At 41.8% G+C, this 27,012-nt stretch overlaps 1 protein-coding gene across 3 annotated transcripts in view; it reads left to right on the top strand.

Annotated features, from left to right (window-relative positions):
* NTRK1 (neurotrophic receptor tyrosine kinase 1) overlaps positions 1 to 27,012 on the top strand; it is a 541,605-nt gene that overhangs the window by 431,920 nt on the left and 82,673 nt on the right. For all 3 annotated transcript variants that reach the window (XM_078669330.1, XM_078669329.1, XM_078669331.1), the window contains 2 exons: positions 3,127 to 3,262; positions 6,133 to 6,462. In XM_078669330.1, the coding sequence (XP_078525456.1) occupies positions 3,127 to 3,262; positions 6,133 to 6,462 (466 nt within the window). The remainder of the gene's footprint in view (positions 1 to 3,126; positions 3,263 to 6,132; positions 6,463 to 27,012) is intronic.

The raw sequence follows: 27,012 nt of genomic DNA, 5'->3' as shown, positions 1-27,012 counted from the left end.
ATACACATCCTTTAGGTCTAGCTTTACTAACCAATCTTTTTCCTGTAGGGTATCCCGTAGAAGATGGATTCCCTCCTACTTGAAGTGGCGATAGACCAAGTATTTATTCAGGTCTCTTAAGTTTATAGCTAGGTGTTACCCCGTATCCTTCTTTTTCCCCAGAAAAATCACACTTACATACCCAACACGCGAGTCTACCACTTTTAATATTGCACCTTTCTGTAACATTTGGGAAACCTCCACTTTCACCAAATTCATTCTCTCTTTGTGAAAGACATTTTCTTGGGTTTCTTAGTCTGAATTGGGGTCTCCCAGAATTCTTTGTTGAAGCCTGCTACAGGCCCCTAAACCCCAATGGTTATTTGTTATATCTGCCCACCTGTGAATGAAAAGCTGATACCTGCAGGCAGCCTTTACTAAGGAAGAACTTTCACAAATCGCTCCACCTACCTTCAGATGTTGATTCTTCGGATCTTGCTCTTCCTCCCCTAGATCTCGATTTACCCCTCTGTGGGCAGAAACCTGGTGAGGATTTGAGGCCTCTGCTGAAACCTCTGGAGCCTTGAGGGTATTGGTTTGGGAATATAATTGGGACATTTTGAGTCCTTGTCCAGCAGCCAGCCCCCTCCTGTTAGCCTTTCCAAAAACATGTGACCCGAATATATGCCTCAAATTATACTGGGCTTTGGTCGTTAAGTTGGACACATATTTACCCAGTAATTTAATGAAATTGTGTCCAAAGAGAAGGCCTCCAATATCCCTTCCGCCTCTAAATTAGTCAATTCTTTGAGCTTTAGATTCACCCTCAAAAGAATGAGTCTCTTTCTTTGGCTGAGGCTCGCATTGGCATTACCCAACATGTAGACGGCTTGCAGGCTCCAGTCTCTAAGGAGGTCTATGTCTATCTTGGAGTCATTGGCATGTGCATCCTGAGCCAGGTCTAGTATTCAGGCCAAAAGGGCCCAAAACACCCAAGAGCTGGTCCTGACATTGTTTCAGGCACTGTTCTAGGCACTTTCTTGTGTCCTTACCTGACTTAAACAGCAATGTAATCATTTTTGGGTCAAAGTTTGGCAATTGGCATGCCTTGTAACCTATGTGTGGTCTGGGGCATTCGGTCCGCATCAGGTTACACTGTTGCCTCTGAAGTAGTCTCTTAACGCACTGCTTAATACATTTTTCGATGTGAGTAAGTGGCCAGCGTTCAGAGCTGCAAGGGTATTTCATTGCATCTGGGCTAAGCATATCTTGGAACAAAAAGGTCCTTAACTGGTCTAGTTGCAGACGTATCTTGCAAATCATTGTCTAGACTGTCAAGGGCATCTGGGCCTTCATCAAGATCAAAAATGGATTCATCAAGCCCCTTCTCGTTATCATAGACATCAAACATATCCAGGTTAACCCGTTAAGTGCAGCCGTCGGCCGTTGAACGTTCGGAACACTACCTGGCTGGTGCTGCACACGTTCCACGGCCGACGCAGCCCCGTCCGTTTTTTAAAACGGCTGCACTGACGCAAAATCGCGGCAGCGGCCAATGGGTTAAGGGATCCGGGTGGTCTATTGTGCCGTGAAGGACACCACTTTCTCTCGTGCTGCAACGGACACCAGTGTCTTTTGTAGAGCTGTGGGTACCTCAGTCTCATGTAACACTCCGGCTACCACACATTAAGGACAGGGTTTACTTCCCCCTTTGTCCTTGACCCAGTGTTCTTGGGTCTGTCCAGATGTCTTGTTTTACATAGAGTCTTGCCACCCTTTTTGGGGTTTGTGGGTCTATCCTCATCAGAAATAGAGGAATACTCCTCCTCTGAAGGAGCACTCCTCCTCCTCTTAGATATATAGATACAATATTATATCCTCCCTTCTCTGTGTCTCTCTTCCCTGTTTTTTTTGGGCACTCTGGCAGTCAGAGGAAATCGGGGGTGGGGAGTAGGACCAGCTGATCAGCAAGCGAAGCAAGAGCAAAGCGTCTTACCTAATCAGTGTTTGATGATTAAAGTGGCATAACTATGGCAACATGCCATGGGGAACTCAGCCCAAAGGAAAATGGTGGCTGGAAAGAAACACACTCAATAGCCCCTTTCGAGGAGCATCAGAAGGAGCCTCTGCTGAGCTATGGCAGCCACTTCCATGGCCCGACCAAAAGTAAGTGCCTGAGCTGTAATCTGGGCTGTGATCAGAGCCAAGGTGCGGGTGGTGGTTTGCCTGTAGCACAGCAGATAAACACCTCCTTCTCCTCCCAGCCAAGTACCCATGCACCAGCTTCTGGAAGGCCTTCTGGGAGTGGGGAGGCCGCGCTGGCAGTTGCTGAAAGGGCACGGCATGAGCACCAAGCTGTGCCTCTTTCAAAGAGTTCAGTTGAACGGTGTGAGTACCTGTAACTTGTACAAGTGGCTGCGCCACTAACAGGAAACAAATTAATGGGAAAACATCTATAAGGACGAAGGAGAGTACTGCAAATTTAAATACAAATGGATGACTGATTCAGAAATAAGAGGTTACTCAATACACTGGAATAGCTCCACTGACCTCTATGTATTTAAACAACATGCGTAACACTAATAACCCAAAATAAGATCGTTTAAAAACACTAAGCAAATATTCAGGAGAAAAAAGTAGAACTTATCTGTATGAGGGAGCAGCTAATAAAAGAGGAAGGTGGTTGTTGCCATGGCTATATATGCTGTACTATGATTCAAGAATGGAATATTTTACATTAATGTATGTTTGTTCTTTAAAGGGATGCATGTTGGGGTAGCAAGAAGGTTTATGCATACTGATAGCCTCCGGTCTTGTAATGAAATCTGCAAGAACGAGATCAAGATACTGGAAATATTTAGTCATGTTTTTGCAGCCTTACTGTAACACCCACCAGTACTTTGGCAATACTGGCAACAGGCTCTTAAGAAAAACATTTGTTTCCACTTCTATGTTTTTTTAACAAAGTAATCACTGGAGGCATAGAGATCATTGTTAAATTAGAAATCTTTAGTAACATTGAAATGTGTCTGTCAGGAAAGATAAATGTCCCTGCAGAAGGGAAATTGAGAATCTATACCTGTGAGCATGAATTTCATTAGATAATAATCAGTAGAATTGTTTTGTTTAATCTCCACTGTATTGCAGCGGTCCGAGGAGCCTGAGATGGAGATCATATTGCAGCTTATCAACGTATCTTCCAGCTTCAACAAGCAAAATATTGTCTGCATGGCTGAAAACATTGTGGGGCCCACATTGGGTATTCTACAGTTGAATGTCCTGTGTAAGTTCAATGCTTTCCTCTTGGGTCAGGCCTCTTTGGTTATGTTGAGGAAGCTGTTGAAGGCAAATAAAGACTAATTTTAAGTAAATTAAATCATAAGCAATTCCGACTGTTATATGCAAGTGTACTAACTAATCTTAGAAATTAAGTGCATGTTAATGAAGTTGTTGAAAGCTAATAGCAAAGCCGGAGCAGAATGACCTTTATGGAAAATTGAAGATTTTCCAATAGAACTGTGCATCTAGAAGCCACTAAAGTTGGAGAATTGTATTTATGCAAGTAAGGTCTCACAAACCTGTATAGGGAGGCAAGAAATACAGTCCATGACAATGTTCGTCTGTAACATCACAGTATATCTCTTCAGCCTTCATAGCTTTGCTTTTCTACTTTGCACTAGCCTTTCTCTAACATTCATAGTGAGACATATCTAATGATAAGTCATAGAAGTGAAAGAAAAAGCCTCTTAAGAATGATAGGATTGGTGTGGTTCCATAGCAAATGTTAGAAAGGCGAGGAGAGTGGTTTGAACAAATGAAAAAATTATGTAGTCCACGATTGTCACGCCAGATTATATCACCCTCAATCTCAGGTCTTTTATTACAGCAGATTCTAGAATAATATGCACTCTTCACAAAACATTCCCACAGAATCATCTTCATCTATTAGCTACCAAAGGCAAACTCTAGGATTGAGATTAAAACCCCTGACATCCCTGGTCCCAATCACCCTGCAAGAGCTCCCATTGGGGTATTTTCCTTTTTAGTCAAGTTCCGAGCAACTGTTGAGTTTACCAACATAATATATGTTCTTTGATCAAAATAATGACTCTATAATCAGGAAAAGTTGCAGTGGAACGTCCTTACCAATTTTGGTGTGGATAATTGATGACTTTGCTCATTACCATGAAACTTTCTGGTATAGCCTTATAGCCTTCATTCCTTTATTTTCTACATTCGGATTAACAAAGTGGTTGAAGGTGATTAAAGGAGTTTTATGCTCTGTTTAAATGCATTGCTTCACTTACTGCTAAGACGCCTGGGGACATTTAACAGTGAAGTATTTCAACACTCCTAATGCTTTGTTCCCTTGTTCTGGAGCAAAAGCATTGTTGCAATTGTTATGTGGTTACGCAGGCCTTGCGCTAGTGACACCACCATTTTACATGTTCATGTTTTAAGATTGACATCTTTCTTAAACGTTGACTCTTAACACACAATTACTTGCGCACCCATATTGGATAATATACTCTGAAATGGATTTGCTTACAATTACACTTCTTCGTAGGCATATTATCAGGGCCTTGAACAGTCTGTACCAGGCTTAAATTCACTCGGCAAATTGTGGATGGTTGTTGTTGTCCACTCCGCGACAGCCCTGCAAAGGTAGGATAAATATTGACAAAGTGACTAGAGCTCCGGCATGGTAACATGGGTGAAGTTTATTATATAAACAACACAATCCTTTGTTTAGACAGAGGAGCATTTCACTGTCACTGTAGCGGTCGGCCCATGCCGGAATTTCAATGCAGCTCTATTCTGTTTACCTTCCTGAGAAGGTCACCGGCCTGCTCTGCACAAGAATAGGCTCCCCGATTAAAAATACCTACAGGTAACTGAGGAGTTAGATCTCTCTAAGGTATTCTGGGAGATTTTCACCCATTAAACCCATTAGGTTAGGAAGCGCTAGGTAGGAGTATATGTATATGATTATATATGTGAGAAAGGGAAGGCTATTCCCGAAACGCGTCGAGTGAAGCTTTGAAATAAATCCGGTTTTGAAAACTGATGCTGGCCTGGACTCCGTTCTTGGGAACCGTGAACGTGTGTGTTTGGTATGATTATATATGTATGCATGTAGTCAATGGAACAGCCCAATGGTTGAACTATCTTCTTTACCATTCGTGGTCACACTGATTACTGTGTTCTTTTTCCTTCTAATAATCATTGCAGCACACGTATTTTACACAAGAATCTTATTGCTTCAATAAATGTTTAAAATGCCATTTCGAGTATTTCTTGTGTCATGCATGTGTCACTAATGAAAGGGACTGATCTGTTTCCACGATTTCCTTGGAGAGTCAGGGTGGTCATCTTTCAAGGTTGCACATACCATCCGGTACATTGTAAGGTTAGAGGTCCAAATGGTGCACTATGAGATAGACAGGACAAGGCCAACATATCCTAATGATGTGCGTGGACTCAGTTTCGCACCATTTTTACGTTTGTTTAGTCCAAATGCACAGTCTTACTAATAGGGTGTGAGCCGTATGACACAATTTGGTTAAAAATTCTTTATGAATATTGAAAGAAATTAGCATTCACAAATATTATATGATAGGCAAGCCTGACCTTAAGTTCAAGTTTGTAAAAAGAAATTCAAAAATGAATAGAAGCAACACAATTACGTTACAGTTATCTCTGGATGAAAAATCCCTAGACACTACAGATCTTCCACTTTCACAATAGTATCTCGTAGATAAGACTAAAGCATCATAACTGAGTTGCGATGCATGCATTAATATTTTCAATAAGCCTCCTCAATCAACATTAGCAAGGCAGAATTACAGTTGAACATGGCATATTCAATACGTAGTGTGACTCAATGCACGATAAAAGCATAACTGTGCTCACTCACCCACGACACAATATTATTCCCACATACATAAAGTACAAACCCATCCAACCAAGCACTTCATCATTATGCAGCATACTAGCTATCAGAAAAAGCAATTTGATCTCCCACAATGTGGTATGAAATGTTGTACAAATAATACTTCTGCTGTTACTCCTACTACGTACACGATAAACCTTCAACATAACTCACTATAAAGTGGTCTTGAGCACTCTAAAACATTGTCTTGCTTTCCACAGTCCCTGCAACAATCCTAAGTATTCAGGACGCTGTCCCACAGCACTTCTGGTGCATTCCGTTTTCTGTGGATGGCAACCCACGCCCACAGATCCAGTGGCAGTTCAATGGCACCGCCCTGCGGGAGAACGACTTCATCTACACAAAGATCCTGGAGGAGAGCGAGAACACCACATCTCTGCATGGCTGCCTCCTGCTCAACAAGCCCACTCATGTCAACAATGGCAACTACACCCTGGTGGTCAGAAACTTCTTAGGATCTGCGTCACATACTGTGTTTGGCAGATTCATGGACAACCCCTTCAGCTTTAACCCGGAGGAACCCATTGTTGGTAGGAAAAAACGTTGTCTTCATCATTTTAGCTACATTTGTGGTCCTTTAAATTTTCAAGTATATGAATAAGAGAGTGCTATAGTTTCCATTGGTATTCATAGAAAAGTTAAGGGGAGTAACGGATAGTGACTTACCATGCAGTCAACTACGAATAGGAGGAGCTCTTTAGTTGATATATTTAATGTTGGATCAGTCTTGTGCACCCATTTCTAGGTTAGAAATCACACATCCCAATTCAATGCAGGTAATCCTAAAACATAGCAATAAAACCACTTAGCAAACAACCACAAAGACTGTACCAAACTATACTAGTTATGTTTCCCAAAGAAAAGTAGAAGTTGTCCTGAAGGTTGCATGTCACAATATCAAGTAGAAGAAAATTGCAAGGACAAAATATTGAGGTCTAAATTTGGAGGAATAGGGAGAATGTAAGTGTATGCATCGAAGTAGAGATTTATTATTCCTAACTCCACATCAACGTACCTTGACAATATACATGTATTGTCACTGTACATATGCGTGAAATGAAGTATAGTAAACCTACTTTCTTTCATGATATTTTAGTTCTTAACATTTAGGCCTCGTTTTTTTTTAGCCCACACAACATTTCCTATTTAATACTCTTGTTGAATACTGTCCTGAATCTAAAAACACTAGATTACACTATCAAAGCTGTCTCGAGCCACAAGAAGGGTCACGAGACCTGAAACTGCATGGGACAACATTCCAACGCAACAGCTTCGGACAGTGGTGGCTCTTCTGCTAAGTCAGAGGAGCATCGCCCCACTGCTTTTTAGCAGTGAAATAAATGGAAAGTAAAATGATAACTTGTGTTATTATCATTTTATTTTCTCCTACTTCCCTAGCTTTGCGTGAGTGTGCTGGAAAGGGGAGGAGTGGTAGCACCCTCATAAGTGTGCACTGACTGCTTGGCCAGCCCTCTCGGGCCGGGCAAACAGTCTAGAACACTGCACATTTTCTCCATGCAGGCTGCATTACAGTCTGCATGGAGAACATGCCCAGGCTCCCAGTCAGTGTCTGAGCACCAAAACACAGAGCTCAGACCAATCACAATGCTACTACGGCAGTGTTGTGATTGGCTGACTGGGAACCAGGGTGTGCTCCCTGTTCAGGCCAGCGATGGAGGACTACGCAGAAGAGGCGCAGTGAAGAAGCGGCGAGCAAGTACGTTTTTTTTTTTATTCCCTCATACCCTAATCCCTCCCGCCCCTGCGCCGCCCCCTTCCTCCGATCCGTGCTCTTTTTCCAGACTAATCATTGCGCATACTTTGCATCTTGATGAATGAAGTCTTCTTTGGTGTGCTAAGAACACTTTGGTAGCACACAATCACACATGTTTAACCCCTCAGACAAAGTAGCTCTTGCTGATGAATGCTCAAGGACAGCAGCACTTGACTCTACCAGCCAATGCTCTTGGCTGGATGTATGTCGTTACTACGCATGCATTTACAACAAATGCCTTTACGACGCAACTTTTACAACGCAAGTCGTTACAACGACTTGCGTTGGGGGGTGCTGGATAGTGAATAGTTTCATTTACTATTCCAACTCCAGTCCCCGTGGATAGTAGGGAAGGAGTTGGATAGTAAATTAAACTATTCCCTATCCTGGAGCGCCCCCCAGCGCAAGTCGTTGTAATGACTTGTGTTGTAAAAGTTGCATCGTAAAGGCACAGCGTTGTAAAAGTTGCGTAGTAAACGCTGTTCCCCCTCTTGGCTTCATTTAAGGACCATGTTGTAATTCGTAACCAAAGACACAGCTGCCACCATGGCTGGGCAGGGAAACAAAAGTACCTCTTTCAAAATGATCAAACAAGCCCCACTCCATCATCATCAGCTGCAGCCACGGGTCATAGCTTCAATCAACTGGGAAAATGCCCAATGAGATAAATGATCAGGCTGGTGCTCACTTTCCAAGTTTGCCCACTGTTTGTCATTTGCATTGAGTTCCTACTGGTTAATCAAATGCTTTTCTGCTTTTTCTGTTTGGCTTAATGATCTAGGTTTTTTTCAATGAATTCATGGATTGTTTTTCGGTATTGTTTTGATTCTTGAACCAATCTTGACATTCCTGGTGAAATTTAAAAATACTGGTCAAAAGTAGTGGCTGAAATGCAAAATAAAAAGATTGAAGTAGATGTCATGGTCTGATCAAATTCTTATAGAAATGTGTGTCAGGTTTATCGACCACAGAATATCGAAGGGCCAAATTCCAAGAGACAACATAACGATAGATAAGTCTATAAAAGTTTCTATTTCTAACTCCCCATAATTTGGCAAAAAACATATATATATATATATATATATATATATATTACCTACTGGCGGTCGCCAGTAGGTAGTTATAGTTAGGATCGTTTTCCATAGGAAATCCGCAACATTCTATTAGGAATAACTTTGCCGCCGAATGAGGGATCTGCCTGTAATTTTCCTTAACTTTGCCTCGCTGCGCTCCGCTCCTTCCCTGGAAGTTTCGGGGGGATCCATCAAGCGGGGGCCGAGATAAAAGGGGGGCCCCAAAACGTGTTTTCCCCATGTTAATTTCCATTGGGCGGTTGGACTCACTTTTAGCCCGAACGGCTGAATGGATTTCCACCAAACTTGGCAAAATTGTAGGGACTGGTACCCCGATGTGCCTTTGCCATGTCTCAAGATATATGCTCCAGTTGTTTTTACGAAAATTAACTTTGAAAAATATATATTGGGCTACATTGGGCTATATATATGTTAGAGCCCAAATGTAGCCCAATGTAGCCCAATGTAGCCCAAAGATGGCCATCAGAGACAAAAAAAAACAAATGTAGCCCAAATATCAGCCAGATGTAGCCCAACTATAGCCCAATTACAGAATGTCCCAGAGTGTTCTAAAGAACAACTAGAGCGCTAACAGTCTTACTTATGACAAAAGTATGGCACACCTGAAGTCATCTTGATTGGAATAAAGTGTTAACACTTAAAACATTTAATTTGCAAAGAAACAAAATGAGGGGGTTCATTTTGCCATAGAAATTATGATTAGTGCTGAAGAAAGAAAAAATTAGGGCACATTTGGAGTGACTTCTCAAATCCTCTTATATTTCATTAAAAAAATTCTGATATGCAGTCTCCCAAGATGGCCACCAGAGACAAAAGAGCCCAAATGTAGCCCAAATATCAGCCAGATGTAGCCCAACTATAGCCCAATGACAGAATGTCCCAGAGTGTTCTAAAGAACAACTAGAACGCTAACAGTCTTACTTATGACAAAAGTATGGCACACCTGAAGTCATCTTGATTGGAATAAAGTGGTAACACTTAATACATTTAATTTGAAAAGGAACAAAATGAGGGGTTTCATTTTGCCATAGAAATTTTATATATATATATATATATATATATATTCACTGAAAAAACCATAGGTTATAGACCATATATAGTTAGGAATTAGCATTTACAAAACCTTGAAAATTCACTGAAAAAACCATAGGTTATAGACCATATATAGTTAGGAATTAGCATTTAGAAAACCTTATTTTACTCACACAAAACCATTGAAATTCCATATATAGTTAGTTGCACTAACTATATATCGCGCACCCGCAATCCACTGCTGATGATGTCACATATTACATCATTCATGACATGGTCAGTGACATCACTGATGACATCACTGATGACATCTCAAATGACATCACTGATGACATCATCTAGTGTCTGTGTGTTTTTGTAAAGTTTAAATACGTTTTACATATTGAAGAATGACTGGATGTATGGAAGACTGAGTGTGTGTGTGGCTGGCTGGGAGGTGTGTGACTCTGTGCATATCAATGTGTACTTGTATCAGTGATTGTATAAGAGAGTAAGTATGTGTTAGTATATGTGTGAAAAGTATGGTGTTCTGTGTTTAACTATAGATGAGGAAATCGAAGTGTGATTGATTCTTCACAGGACTGACTAGGTGTATGAGTGCATATGATAGTGTTCTAATAATAACTGACTGTATGTATGAGTAATTGTATGGGTGAATGAGTGAATGTGTGTGTAGACGTACGAATCAGTGAGTGCGTATGTAGTAACTGGTATTGGTGTGTCATGATGTCATCAGTGATGTCATTTGAGATGTCATCAGTGATGTCATTTCAGATGTCATTAGTGATGTCATCAGTGATGTCACTGAAGTATGGTGTTCTGTGTTTAACTGTATAGATGAAGAAATGGAAGTGTGATTGATTCTTTACAGGACTGACTTGGTGTGTGAGTAACTCCATGGATGAGTGGCAGTGTGTGACTGTCTGCATAGGTGTATGAGTGCATATGATAGTGTTGTAATAATAAGTGACTGTATGTATGAGTTATTGTATGGGTGAATGAGTGAATGTGTGTGTAGACGTAGGAATCAGTGAGTGCGTATGTAGTAACTGGTATTGGTGTGTCATGATGTCATCAGTGATGTCATTTGAGATGTCATCAGTGATGTCATCAGTGATGTCATTTGAGATGTCATCAGTGATGTCATCAGTGATGTCACTGACCATGTCATGAATGATGTAATATGTGACATCATCAGCAGTGGATTGCGGGTGCGCGATATATAGTTAGTGCAACTAACTATATATGGAATTTCAATGGTTTTGTGTGAGTAAAATAAGGTTTTCTAAATGCTAATTCCTAACTATATATGGTCTATAACCTATGGTTTTTTCAGTGAATTTTCAAGGTTTTGTAAATGCTAATTCCTAACTATATATGGTCTATAACCTATGGTTTTTTCAGTGAATTTCATTGGTTTTTTAACAGCTAATATCTGTAGCTGTAAAATGTATTCTTCTTTGAATCCAAAAATATATTTTATATGTTTATGAATAATTTTTTTTTTAAATTTTTTTTTTTCTTCGTTCCCGCTTCGCGAATCGGGAAGCTTCCCGTTAGCTGACCTTGATGCCGCGAAATAGACCGCGAGCCGGTAAACGTTTCTTTACCGCAAGTGCCGCGTTAGAAAACAACATCGTGACGCCTCCCGTCCGCATGACGTTTCACGTTGTCGCGTGATACGTCATATGACGTGCTACGTTAGCGAACTGGTACGCGAAGCGAGTCGCAAAGCGCAGGTTTCTGGAAGCAAACCGGGAGGCCCTGCAAAGCGCTTAACGTAAACACAGCAAGTCATGTGACTTGGTAATAACACTTTTCATTGGTTCATTTCACTTTTGGTTTCCTAATGATGTAAGACTAGGTCATATAATCTAAAATGAACACTTTTGATTGGTTGAGAACTCTTGTTTTTCCCAAATGATGAAAATCCCTCCTTCTTTCCTCACTCTGACTTTCATCATTGTGAGAGAAAGACCCTTTGTGATCACTGAGCAATGGCTTCTTTAGTAGCTTCAGCTGGTGCTTCCCCACCACCTCCACCACATCCAAGGAAGAGTGGACCACCTGCTCAAGTTATAATTCAGCAAGAAGAGGAAGAAGAGGAAGACGAGGAAGAGCAGGAAGAGAGGCAGTTTTTGCCTGAGGAACCCAGGACGTCTCACCGGAAAGAAAACTTCATTTGGCAATTTTTTTAAATTCCCAAAGGTCAGAAAAAAGTAAATGCAAGATACGTAACTTGCCTTATATGTCAAGATAGACTGTCCAGAGGAACCGAGAAAAAATACAGTTTCGGAAACTACACAATGCATCGCCATATGACTAGGTGGCATCCTAACAACTACAGTGCTGCACAGTTTCGGAACGACCTAGATAATCTCCCTATTATGGCCAGAAGATCTGTTGTACCGGAAGTAACGGGACCAGAGGGCAGGGAGATGGTGCCAAATATACAAATGAGATTTGGTGAAGTAAAACACATCTGCGTATTTTGCGATGGATTCATTTGCTACGGAGAAAGAAGCATCACTCTGATCAACAGAGCTATTGACTATCATATGCAAGTTTGTACGAAACGCCCAAAATAATAAATACTTTTTTTTTGTTTTGTTGCTCCTGTTGAGCCCTTTACAATGAATCGTTTTCATTGCCCCCTCCAAGAAAAACCCCCAAAAATATAAAACTGTTCAGAAAAATTCAAAAAAAGTAAAAAAATGTTCTGAAAAATAATAAAAAAAATATAAAACAACAAAAACAATAAAAAAAAAGTTCTTTTCAGAACTACCTCCCCGTTATTAAAAAATTGGTACAATATTTGGAACTGTGCCAACCTCTATTTCTCTTAGTTCGCTTCCCAGTTCGCTCGCCGGTACGCGAACCGGAAGCGAACCAAAAACAGTAAGTATAAGGGAAGGAAACAGACACTTATGTTAAAAGAAAGACAGCTATAGGGGAGTAAACTAGAGATACTATTACCCGTAATCCACTGCTGATGATGTCACATATTACATCATTCATGACATGCTCAGTGACATCATCAGCAGAGGATTGCGGGGTTTTTGGCAACGTGCCTTATCCACGGTTTAATAACGCTGCCTTTTGCTTTATATAAGTTTTCAAATTGTATGAAATATATACCAATAGGTCGTTATGAACCTTTAGGTAGTGCTTTTCTTCATGAGGTCTGGTCGCTTCCATACACATACAGATGTTTCAAAGATGATCAAGAAGTTTATCTGAATGGAGAGGAATGCACTGAGACGCCAGATCATTCACTAATGTGTAGGCACATACAGTTACACGGTTCATGCAACAAACACCGACCAAATATGGCTTGCGTGTTGCAAGGCACGCCAGTTCCTGCTATCATCCCCACGTTCAAGTTGTTGGAAAATGGTAGTTATTTGATGCTCAATAATGAAGATTGTTCTGAGTTAATTAAAAGTATTCCTTTTATCGTAACAGTAAGTGAACGGGTTATTTGCTGCAGAAATGTTCTATTTTCTCCCACACACGAACATAGGGAGTTTTCAATCTGGCCACAAATACCAACCTTGGGAGAGATTTCAACGGCATGGCAAGAATAAGAGCTCTTTTGTCTCAGAGAGAGGTGGCCTTGAGTTCGGCCCGTGAAACTTTCGTGCTTCACATAGCGAACACCCGTACAGAGGTGCAGACCCTTTTCAATTCAGATTTGCCTTTCAATTTCAGCAAGATGGTTCGGACTATCTTTAACGCATCCTCCACAAAGACCCTGGCGCACTTTTTTAAAGTTGTTACCAGTGGTCTCGTGACTTCATTTGAGAAAATCTTTGGAGTCATCCCTGCTTTCTTTCATTCTATTTTCTCCACTCTGCTTCGTGGATTGGCATTTTTACTTGCATTACCAGCGGACGCTCTTGTGCTTTTTTACATTTTTAAATATGGATGTCCCTCCTATGCAACCTCCCACCCTGCAGCTGCTGACACTGTTCCGCAATCGCATGCTAGAATATTATGGCACAATGCCGTTGGCGATATTAAGCACGGCATATGGATTATCTTTTCGATTCTCCTACTTCACCTGTGTCCAGCCTGTATTTCACTGCCTGACCTGTGATTTCGATTGGGCCATTGATTTGTGTCTCTGCGGACCGGTTTTATCCTGACGTCGACTTTAATCAGCTGATGACTCCTATCATTACTCACGAGTTGGTTTGTCCTGGCGAAAGGATTATGGCTGTGGCATTGATGCATGGACTAATTGGTCCCTGGAATTTATTGGCGGCAGCACAGTCTTTCTTGGAACAGAGCTTTCTTGAAAACCCACCGAGCTGTCCTCTGATGGTGATAGAGGATCCGGTGCTGGGAGAGCACGTATGTTCTTTTCCGCTTTTAAATTGGATGGCTGAACTGTTTTCGGATGAAGACGGTGACTTCCTATTGGAGGCTGTTGCAGCTTATTTTGCATACACAGTTATGTCATAGACCTTTTTCATGTTTGATATGCTGAGTACTAGCATTTCATTGACAATTCATTGACTTATTTGTCAAGTTTTTATTATTTACCTTGCCTATTGGCTTAAGACTCGATAAAGTACTTGGCTGTTTTATTTTTCTTTAGCATTAAATTTTCCTAGTTTTTAATGCTTTACCTTGCGGACCGTCCACATATAAACTTGCAATCTGCTCTCATGAGATGGCACTTCTATTATCTTATTCAGTTCGTTTCCGGATCATGGGGAGGTGTCATCTAGGTCCTGGATATCTTTACACCGTGTTAAGTTAGCATGGGCTCATTACCGGTTTAAACGCCATTTTTCCTTTTTTGCAACTTCTGCACATGACACTTAGTTGTTGCTTTAGCTTTCCACCTAGTAGTTCATCGTGGTTTACATGAGAATAATATGTTATTGCTCTACTATCTGCTTTGCTTGTTAAACTATATCTGTACAGCGAGTGCTAAAGTTTCAAGAACAACACGATACAGAATTGTTATGAGGTCTGATCTCCACGACTTCATACTCATAACATAAGTGCAACTTCTGCCAATTCTGGGCATGAGGCGGGTTTTATATTGCTTTGCCGAACACACATACACAACAGTTGATGCGGTTCACATGAAGAGAGAGCTGGTGTATGCTGATGTGATTCCTTCAAATCTAAGACACTAAAGTATGGGCACGCCCTAAACCAACACAAAGAGACCTTCTTAGCAAATAATATAATATGTGTATTAGGGAGGGTGAGATATAAGCAGCCGCGGGCCGTGGAGGGAGTTACGGTGAGGCAGGGAGGCGGGGAGGGGGAGAAGCAGGGTGGAGCCCTCTCTACCCTGCCCCTCCCCCTCCCCGCCTCCCTGCCCCACCGTAACTCCCTCCACGGCCCGCGGCTGCTTATAAGTGTTGCTAACTCTTATTCATTTACAGCATGTTAACATACTGTCACCATTCGCTTTTTATGTACTAGTAACTATGCTGGTAATTTTGCTACTGATAATATGTGTACTTGTATTCTCCACCCTGCTTCTCCCCCTCCCCGCCTCCCTGCCTCACCGTAACTCCCTCCACGGCCCGCGGCTGCTTATAAGTGTTGCTAACTCTTATTCATTTACAGCATGTTAACATACTATCACCATTCGCTTTTTATGTACTAGTAACTATGCTGGTAATTTTGCTACTGATAATATGTGTACTTGTATTATCTAAGATACTACGCCTGAGAAGACGGCATTAGTAAATAAACATTTCAAATACACATGTGTTCTTCTTAACTCCATGTTCTGGTTTCTAAGAAATATATAACGACCGACTGTTCATGAGTTCCACGTATCCTGAGGTACTATAAGTTCATATTCTGGATTGTCTAAACATTGAGAGTTTGTTATATCCAATGTGACACTGTACCTAGCTTGCTAAGGAGTTTTTGATTACTAACGTGAGTTTTGGGACACCCTAATTCGCCGAGGTTCCAATCCTCTGTCCACAGTTCTGTGTGAGAACAGAAACCCTGCGACAGGGGCACCCCCGACCCTTGCTGGAGCTTCATCACACTTGCGATACAACTCCAGCAATGCGCCACCTTTACGGCACAGATACATCACGCATCTGTGCTGTTTTTGCCCCATGATGCGCCGCATTGTAAATGCAGCACACCATAGGTGACGGAACAGCGGCACAGAATGACTAACACATCCCTGGTGATGCGCCAGTCATCATAAATGTATCCCTATGCTTCTTATCTTGTTAGAGATGAACCGCCATATGTATCATCAAAGTTTTTTGCATTTCCTAAATAGCGAACTTTAAGGAATAAATAGCGATTCTTTACCATTCCTAGTTTGCGATTAGCTATTTGCTAATTACAAATTACCCATTCATTTCCTTCATTTCCATAGGGCGGTTGGACTCACTTTTAGCTCGAACGGCTGAATGGATTTCCACGAAACTTGGCAAAATTGTAGGGACTGGTAGCCCGATGTGCCTTTGCTATGTCTCAAGATATATGCTTCAGTGGTTTTTACGAAAATTAACTTTGAAAAATATATATTGGGCTACATTGGCCTATATATATGTTGGAGCCCAAATGTAGCCCAATGTAGCCCAATGAAGCCCAATGTAGCCCAATGTAGCCCAAAGATGGCCGCCAGACACACAAAAAAACAAATGTAGCCCAAATATCAGCCAGATGTAGCCCAACTATAGCCCAGTGACAGAATGACCAATCAGCTTCGCAAACCTCCGTTACGCGAAGCGGAGCGCTGTTACAGATATATATCTTTTTTTGAACGTTAATTTCTCAAAATCCACTGGAGCACATATATTGAGACCTAGCAAAGGCACATCGGGCTACCAGTCCCTAATATTTTGCCAAGTTTCGTGCAAATCCATTCAGCCGTTCCATTATTATTATTATTTTTTTTTTTGCCCCGCGGGGCCCTTTTAAAACCTCCACATCAAACCTAGGGGGTCAGCGAGGATCTACTATGCCCCCTTATGGTTATTTCCCCCTTTGTTTTGGCCTCCTCTTGTCTCTCGATCCTACCGAGAGACAAGATGGCGGCCGCTACGGACTTTTTGGAATGTTGACAGACGCCAGAGAACCAATCAGCTTCGCTTCACAAAGCTCCGTTGCGCGAAAAGTACGCGTCCTGGGACGCTGCCCGGTCCGCTGTTACAGATATATATCTTTTTTTAAACGTTAATTTGTCAAAATCCACTGGAGCACATATATTGAGACCTACAAAAGGCACATCGGGCTACCAGTCCCTACAATTTTGCCAAGTTTCGTGCAAATCCATTCAGCCGTTCGGGCTAAAAGTGAGGCCAACCGCCCTATGGAAAACTCAATGTTAAAAACACGTTTTGGGACCCCCCTTTTTTCTCGGCCCCCCCTTGACGAACCCCCCCCAAATTTTCAAGGGCTGCTCAGAAACAAAATGTGCCATTTTCCTGAAAATTTCAGCCAATTCCGTCCACAAACGCCAAAGTTATTAGACATAGAATTTTCAAAAATCCCATAGAGAAAAAATCCTAACTATATATACCTACTGGCGACCGCCAGTAGGTAATATATATATATATATATTACCTACTGGCGACCGCCAGTAGGTAATATATATATATATATTACCTACTGGCGGTCGCCAGTAGGTATATATAGTTAGGATTTTTTCTCTATGGGTTTTTTGAAAATTCTATGTCTAATAACTTTGGCGTTTGTGGACGGAATTGGCTGAAATTTTCAGGAAAATGGCACATTTTGTTTCTGAGCAGCCCTTGAAAATTTGGGGGGGGTTCGTCCAGTGGGGGCCGAGAAAAAAGGGGGGTCCCAAAACGTGTTTTTAACATTGAGTTTTCCATAGGGCGGTTGGCCTCACTTTTAGCCCGAACGGCTGAATGGATTTGCACGAAACTTGGCAAAATTGTAGGGACTGGTAGCCCGATGTGCCTTTTGTAGGTCTCAATATATGTGCTCCAGTGGATTTTGAGAAATTAACGTTTAAAAAAAGATATATATCTGTAACAGCGGACCGGGCAGCGCTCTGGTTCGCGGACTTTTCGCGCAACGGAGCTTTGTGAAGCGAAGCTGATTGGTTCTCCGGCGTCTGTCAACATTCCAAACAGTCCGTAGCGGCCGCCATCTTGTCTCTCGGTAGGATCGAGAGACAAGAGGAGGTCAAAACAAAGGGGGAAATAACTATAAGGGGGCATAGTAGATCCTCGCTGACCCCCTAGGTTTGATGTGGAGGTTTTAAAAGGGCCCCGCGGGGCAAAAAAAAATAATAATAATAATAATCGAACGGCTGAATGGATTTGCACGAAACTTGGCAAAATTGTAGGGACTGGTAGCCCGATGTGCCTTTGCTAGGTCTCAATATATGTGCTTCAGTGGATTTTGAGAAATTAACGTTCAAAACAAGATATATATCTGTAACAGCGCTCCGCTTCGCGGAGATAAAATTATATCTGTATTACCTAGCTGTTGCTAACACCAGTTAGCGACGGCTAGTAGGAGATAGCGACCATCTTGGGTCCCACTTTGCATGTGAGTGATATTTATCACTAATGACATGCAAAGTGGGCATGCCAAGATGTTAGCGACTGGAAACAGTCGCTCACATCGCTATCTCCTATTATCAACTTTTGGAAATATTCGAGATAAGCGCGAATATCTCCAAAAAGTAACAGCTGCCCTGAGCAGTTCTTAGCCATGTTATCCAATGGGAGGTGGATAACATGGCTAAGAGCATTAGCTCGGTAATGCATGAATATCGCGGAGTTTTCAGCGATATTAATGCATTGCGCTCGTTTTTTATCGTATTTGCGATAAACCTTGATAATAGCAAGGTTTATCTGCGATAATTTCTGACGGTAAAAAAATCTTTGCAATGCATCGTTAGGGATAAATATCGCTTAACTTTGGTAATATGCCCCAACGTCTGTTAACGTTCGATTCGAAGGAAATCAGGAATTGTTGAAAAACATTGTGTGCGCCATCTTGTCTTTTTTCAAATGCCACACTTTTGTCGTGCACGGCAGCCATTTTAGATGCCTTGACCAGACCCACTCTGTGCACGCTGTCGATCCTTAGCATGGCTCCCCACCCTCGCAAGCATCTCACCCAGGCAGTGGTCACCCCCGCTCTCTGTCTTATGCATGGGTAATAAACCTCCCCCCATCTGCGCTGCTCTTCCCTGAGAATCACACCCTGTGCCCGCCCGACACCTCCCTTTCGCCCTATTCACTACCGCACCCTCTGACACTCCTTTTCCTCTGTGTCCGATTGTCCAGGCCGGTCCTAGGCTATCAGCTAGCCCTGCAGATGTAGTTTATGGCCACAGCTGTAAAGAATCACCCCTCTTCAAAGGAGTTATAGTAGATCAAGGCCCACACTCGATGAGATCCGTCACAGCAGAAGCGTTGCTATTATCTGAAAACCATCCTGTATTGTGATTGGGGAGGGGACCGAGCGTGAAGCGGAAGATTCCAGGGATGACTCTTTGTACATCAAAGTTTTTACAATTATGTGTCACATTAAAAATATATAGCACTCCGACAAAGTAGTAAGATTATAAAACTTTAATAATTTATAAATATATACAAGAAAACAAAAATAGTAATAACATATAAACATTTTTAGGGAAAAACAACGAAGTAGCGGTCGGCTGTGCGAATAGTCCCAACGCAGCACAACGTCCAGATTTCCGGCGTGGGGCGTCGCGGGGGGTGGGTCATCAGTAGCAAACTGTTGTGCGAATAGTTCCAAGGCAGCAGAACGCGCCGAAATCTAGATGACACGAAAGTGATGTCTAGTAAGTTGCCACCCAGCAAATAACGGCGTGGGGCGTCGCGGGGGGTGGGTCATCAGTAGCAAACTGTTGTGCGAATAGTTCCAAGGCAGCAGGACGATGGCACCAAGGTGATGTCCAGTAAGTTGCCGCACTGGTTTTGGTATCCTACAATGCTGCTCCGAATAACGGCGTGGAGCGCCCCGGGGGAGGCGGCGTGAACGGGCCTCTCCAGGTGGAGTCTCATCTGTTTTAGTGGGGCGCCCCTTTACCGTTTCAGTTGCCATTCCGTCCGCTTTTGGTCCACTGTGTCAAAATCCGCCATTCAGCTGAGTTGCGCCCACTCTTGCGGTGCAGCGATAGGCGGCTGCCACAGGACTCTCAAAATGGCGGCAGGCTCTTTCCTTTTTGGGCGTGGTCCACTGAAATGGCCCTGGGACACCTTGGAAATCGGACGCTTGTCTGCTAGGTCTTGGACCCCATTCTCGAAAGCGTCCCCTCCGCCTTGAGAATTCATCAAAAGTTTTGGGGGCCCCGACTCCTGCAGGCTTCTGGTGGGGAGCGGCTGCCATGATTGCTCGCGGAATGACCACGACGGAGCTACGAGATGGTGGTGCTCTCATGCTGACGCCAGTTTAGTCTGAAACATCCAGAAACAAGGTGGGGCTTTCATCGTTTGGGGGAAAAAAAAAGTTTTCATCCAATGAAAAGTGTTGTTTTTAGGTCATATGATCAAGCCTTCCATCATTCGGAAACCAAAAGTAAAATGAACCAATGAAAAGTTTTATAAACAAGTCACATGACCTGTTATGCGGCATAGGGTATAAAATGCGGAGAAAATACGTTGGCACGTGAGGCGGCGTCAGTAGCGGACCGATGTGCGAATAGGCCGAAGGCAATACAACGCGCCAAGATCCGGATGGCACCGAGATGGTGTCCAGCAAGTTGCAGCACTGGTGTGGCCATCCTACAATGCTGAAAGTCGGCGTGGGGCGCCCCGTTGGCCTGTGAGTTTGCGTCAGTAGCGGACCGATGTGCGAATAGGCCGAAGGCAGCACAACGCGCCAAGATCCGGATGGCACCGAGGTGGTGTCTAGTAAGTTGTCGCACTTCTGTGGCCATCCTACAATGTTGAAAGTCGGCGTGGGGCGCCCCGTTGGCCTGTGAGATGGCGTCAGTAGCGGACCGATGTGTGAATGGGGCCAAAGGCAGCGCAACAATATTTTCTGACTGACACCACAAGGCGCTGAGATGCCAAGATCCGGATGGCACCGAGGTGATGTCTAAGTTGCGGACTGATGTGCGAATGGGGCCAAAGGCAGCGTAACAATATTTTTTGTATGGAAGATACCACTAGGCGTTGAGATGCCAAGATTCGGATGGCACTGAGGTGATGTCTAGCAAGTTGGTGTGGTCATCCTACAATGCTGAAACTCGGCGTGGGTCGCCCCATTAGCCTGTGAGATGGCGTCAGTAGCGGACCGATGTGCGAATAGGCCGAAGGCAGCACAACGCGCCAAGATCCGGATGTCACCGTGGTGGTTTCATAGTTGAGAGGCACTTCATCTGCAGTGGGGCGCCGAGATCCGGATGGCACCGAGGTGATGTCTAGCAAGTTGCTGTACTGGTGTGGTCATCCTACAATGCTGAAACTCGGCGTGGGTCGCCCCATTAGCCTGTGAGATGGCGTCAGTAGCGGACCGATGTGCGAATAGGCCGAAGGCAGCACAACGCGCCAAGATCCGGATGGCACCGTGGTGGTTTCATAGTTGAGAGGCACTTCATCTGCAGTGGGGCGCCGAGATCCGGATGGCACCGAGGTGATGTCTAGCAAGTTGCTGTACTTGTGTGGTCATCCTACAATGCTGAAACTCGGCGTGGGTCGCCCCATTAGCCTGTGAGATGGCTGTTCTTTGGATTTGGGCCTGGTCCACCAAAATGGCCCTGGGACACCTTAGAACTCGGACGCTCGATTTTTTTTTCCTTTCCTGTACATGCAAAAAAAGGTAAATGCCCGGTACGTTACACGCTTCATCTGCCACAATGAACTCTCCAGAGGAACCGAAAAAAAATATAGTTGTGGTAACTATACCATGCATCGTCATATGGAGAGGTGGCACCAATTAATTATAGTGCTGCATAAAAGAGAGATTTGGAGGAGAACCCCTGACCTGCTAGTACATTCATCAAAGAAGTGGCACTGAGAGCTTCAGAGGCAAGGGAAACGGTCCCAAATATTTAGAAGAACTTTGGAAAGATTAAAATGACATGTTTAGATTGTGGCAAATTAATTTCATGTGGACAGATGAGTGTTACTCTAATAAATACAGCATATGAACATCATCATAGTCGATGGTTGGTAGAGACATTTTGACTATATCCTGGACCTGCCCGTCCTCGCCCAAAATGGCGCCGGAATAAATGGGACTCGTAACTCCTTGTTGTGTACTGGTTGCAGAACCTTGAAATCACGAGATACGTATGCAGTTTTGAAGCACATGGCGGGCGGGGACGAGAATTGATTGAATATTTCGACATCCCTATTGATATTAAGTTCTGATGTGTTATTGATTACTGTACTGTTGAAAGTTCGAATTAACGTCACCCATGGTACTTGCCCGCAAATGTATATCTAGATAATTTTATTGTAACTGGCCCTGTCGTATTTTAATTATAAAATGTACGTCCACCGATTCCGTAACTGTTAGACACCTTAGTTCTTGCAACCTAATGGCCCGCCCGTTACGTTCCTCTACAGTGTAAATGTCTATTCATCATATACGATTACAGTTTGCTCTGTGGCAGGCCCACGTGGTTATAGGCTCGTATTTGTATAATGAAATTTTCACAATAAAGGTTTTTAAAAGAAAACATGGTAGTAGTATATACATTGGTAAAGTTTTTAATAATAGTGACTGTTTTAGAATCATTAAAAGGCAAGTGAAATAAAGCAGACCAATTACATGAAGGGTAAAAGGTATAATACGAAGGAACGCAGTAAAGATAAATGGTCAAGGGCTGTTGTGTTTTCTATTCCTGCAACATAAAGTGATCGATAAGAATCTCATATTCAGGCGTATCGGCGACTAAGACAGCAGGTCGACCCTCTTTTGCTCAACGGCTCCGTCATGGGACGAAGAAACGCTCTTTTTCTCGAAAAAAGAATATATTTTACTTGCAGGACAGTTGTAAAATTTCCGGGAAAGTACATTAGCCTGGAACATTATAACATATATTTAAGAAAAAATAATGTTCGGAAGTAATGAAAAGCGTAATTTTTAGGTCATATGACCAAGCCTTTCATCATTACAATAAGAAAAGTAAAATGAACCAATGAAAAGTTTTATTAACAAGTCACATGACTTGTTATGCTTACGTTACGCGCTGCGCGCCCCGGATGACTTCCGGATGCGCTAACGCGGCGCGTCATATGACGCATTACGCGACAACGCAGGTACAGAATATAGTCAAAATGTCTCCACCAACCAGCGGTCGGAACACAACCCCTTTCAGCAGGCTAAATAGTTCTGTTAAATGACAACAGAAGGGACAGGCAACAAGAACCATCAGTCAAAGAGGGGAGAGCTAGTTCTTCTCTACCGGGTTACATTGGGGCGCTACCGGAACTGATCGAATTGGTAGTCTACAGTGTTTCTGGATGTTTCAGACTGAAGCTGGGGTTAGCATGAGAGCAGCACCATTTCGTAGCTCCGTCGTGGTCATTCCGCAACCAATCATGGCAGCCGTTCTTTATCGTTATTTTGGGCGGGGTGGGTGGCGGAGCCGAGCTGTTTTGCAGCCATCATTGTGTGGAGTTCAGTTCATCTCACTAGTTTTGTATTTGTCATGAGGGGTTGTTCCTAATGTTTCTATTTTAGCGAGGTCAAAAAGAGATCCCATTAGTGGCCTACTGATTTTGCTCGATTCCTTTTCTTTTTTTTTTACACGATTTTTCGTTATCTGCAAAGACTAAACAGAGTATTGCGACTCTGTGTTTGTTTGTAAATAGAGAATGAACCAAAGAGAACTAATTCTAAAACAGTAAATACTTGGATAACAATCAATCAAATGGAGAGAGAAGCAGGCACGACGGATTACAATGGGGGCAAAGACCTGCGTTAACTACCTTTCACTATCTGCAAAGAGAGAGTACTCCTAATAGAAATGAGGGGGGGGGGACACCATTCAAAGCAGATCAGTGTGCATAAACACGAAAATGTTTTCACTTACCACGTACTTGACATTCGACAGCTTATGATATTTGCTATTAAAAAACCATTGAAATTCACTGAAAAAACCATAGGTTATAGACCATATATAGTTAGGAATTAGCATTTACAAAACCTTGAAAATTCACTGAAAAAACCATAGGTTATAGACCATATATAGTTAGGAATTAGCATTTAAAAAACCTTATTTTACTCACACAAAACCATTGAAATTCCATATATAGTTAGTTGCACTAACTATATATCGCGCACCTGCAATCCACTGCTGATCATGTCACATATTACATCATTCATGACATGGTCAGTGACATCACTGATGACATCACTGATGACATCTCAAATGACATCACTGATGACATCACTGATGACATCTCATTTGACATCATTCTTGTGCTAATACGATAAACCTCTTCAGACTCTAATATAACCTTAGATACACTCAGTGTATACAGACACTCACACACTGCCACTCATCCATTGAGTTACTCACACACCCAGTCAGTCATGCAAAGAAACAATCTCATCTCCATTTCTTCAACTATACAGTTAAACACACCTTACTTATTGAAACATATACTAACACATATTTACTCTCTTATACAATCCCTGATACAAGTTCACAATGATCGATACAACCACTCACTCATTCGGTGGCTCTCATGCACAGTTATTTATATATGCCAACTCTCACATGTACTTTGTTTTACATATGTACTTACTATGACATGTAGCATTGAGATATCCATTCACTCATCAATACACTCATGCACACAGTCAACTGCCCATGTAGCTGTTTCCACATGCACTCTTGAACTCATACACCTAGTGAATAAACTGTTCACACATCTATGCATAGAGTCACACACCTTCCAGCCACCCCCACACAAACTCAATCTCCCATAGAAATACTTGGGCAACCAATTAATAACACATATAGCCTCTCGTATAGCTAATGATCAACACATGCAGCAGTTTACAGAACAACAGACATAATGATGCACAAATTAAGACAGTTTAGTCACTAACCCATGCATTCAGTGAGACACATTTAATCACTCACTCATACAGTCAGTCACGCACCTACTAAATCCTTCATCCAGACACTTATACATCCACTCATTCTTCAATATGTAAGACATATTTTAACTTTACAGAAACATACAGTCACTGGATGTTGTCATCAGTGATGTCATCAGTGATGTCATTTGAGATGTCATCAGTGATGTCATCAGTGATGTCACTGACCATGTCATGAATGATGTAATATGTGACATGATCAGCAGTGGATTGCAGGTGCGCGATATATAGTTAGTGCAACTAACTATATATGGAATTTCAATGGTTTTGTGTGAGTAAAATAAGGTTTTTTAAATGCTAATTCCTAACTATATATGGTCTATAACCTATGGTTTTTTCAGTGAATTTTCAAGGTTTTGTAAATGCTAATTCCTAACTATATATGGTCTATAACCTATGGTTTTTTCAGTGAATATATATATATATTCACTGAAAAAAACATAGGTTTCACACCAGTTATAGTTAGGAATTAGCATTTAAAAAACCTATTAAATTCACTGAAAAAACCATAGGTTTCACACCAGTTATAGTTAGGTGGACATTTTATTTACTCGCATAAATCCATTGAAATTCCCACGTTATAGTTAGTTGGACTCACTATAACTTGCGCGTGCAATGCACTGCTGATGACGTCACATATTACATCACTCATGACATGGTCAGTGACATCACTCATGACATCACTGATGACATCTCAAATGACATCACTGATGACATCATCCAGTGAATGTGTATCTTTCTGAAAAATAAATATTTTTTATATATGTATATCTAAAGGTTGATGGAAGAATAAATGGGTAAATAAATGTCTAAATGGATGTTTTTTTTTGTGTAAAATTGATTGGTTAACTGACTTATTAAATGTATCTTAGTGAATACATATATTAGCGAGTAATGTTTAAATATTTAAATATCTGTATCTGTGTCTCACTTTGTGTATAAGTGGCTGCATGGGTTGGTGAGTAGCTACATGAGTGTGTATATGGGTTATTAGTTGTTTTTTTGAGTATCAGTATCAGTGTCTGTATGGTTCGGTGGGAGATATTACTTAGAGCACAGATGCATGAATGAGTGACTCACTATTTGTATGTATTTTGAAGACAGCATGTGTGCAAGATTGTATGGGTGGATGATTGTGTGTATGGGTGGGTTATTGAGTATGTGTTTTTATAATTGATTGTTTAAGAGAGTAAATATGTTTCCGTTTCTGTAGAAGTATGTGTAGTGGTGTGTATATAGCAGTATAATCAAGTAAATGGTTTTTTGATAGTTTATTTGCATGTGTGAATTTGTGTGTGAGTAACTATATGGATGAGTATTAGTGTGTAACAGGATGTATAGGTGTATGAGTACATATGATGAGTAAGTACATGCATGAGTGACTATATAGAACTGTTGGTGAATGAGTGGATGTGTATGTAGATGTTGGAATTACCTAATAAGTTGTTGTAATTGGTATTGGTTTCTCCTTTTTTAAGAAAATGTTAGTTTCTATTTTTGAATGTGTGTGTCAAAGGTTATTTTATGCTGATAGGAGGTCTGCCACTTTGTCACAAGGATGTTGTCATCAGTGATGTCATTTGAGATGTCATCAGTGATGTCATGAGTGATGTCACTGACCATGTCATGAGTGATGTAATATGTGACGTCATCAGCAGTGCATTGCACGCGCAAGTTATAGTGAGTCCAACTAACTATAACGTGGGAATTTCAATGGATTTATGCGAGTAAATAAAATTTCCACCTAACTATAACTGGTGTGAAACCTATGGTTTTTTCAGTGAATATATATATATATATATATATATATATATATATATATATATATATATATATATATATACATACATATATATATATATATATATATATATATATATATGTATATATATATATATATATATATACATATAAATATATATATATATATATATAAACAAGGGCCCGTGAGCCCGAAACGCGTCATTGCTGATTATACCTGACATAAATAACATCATTTTGCCAGATCCTGTGGCCCGTCTCCTGCTTCGCCGGTCCGCGTGGATTGGAAGTTGTTCGGGGTTTGTTTCTGCATATATATATATATATATGTATATATATGCAAA

The sequence above is a fragment of the Lissotriton helveticus genome, chromosome 12, assembly GCF_964261635.1.
Source record: "Lissotriton helveticus chromosome 12, aLisHel1.1, whole genome shotgun sequence".
In the NCBI taxonomy this organism is placed as follows: Eukaryota; Metazoa; Chordata; class Amphibia; order Caudata; family Salamandridae; genus Lissotriton; species Lissotriton helveticus.
This window is presented reverse-complemented; position numbering and strand designations above follow the sequence as displayed.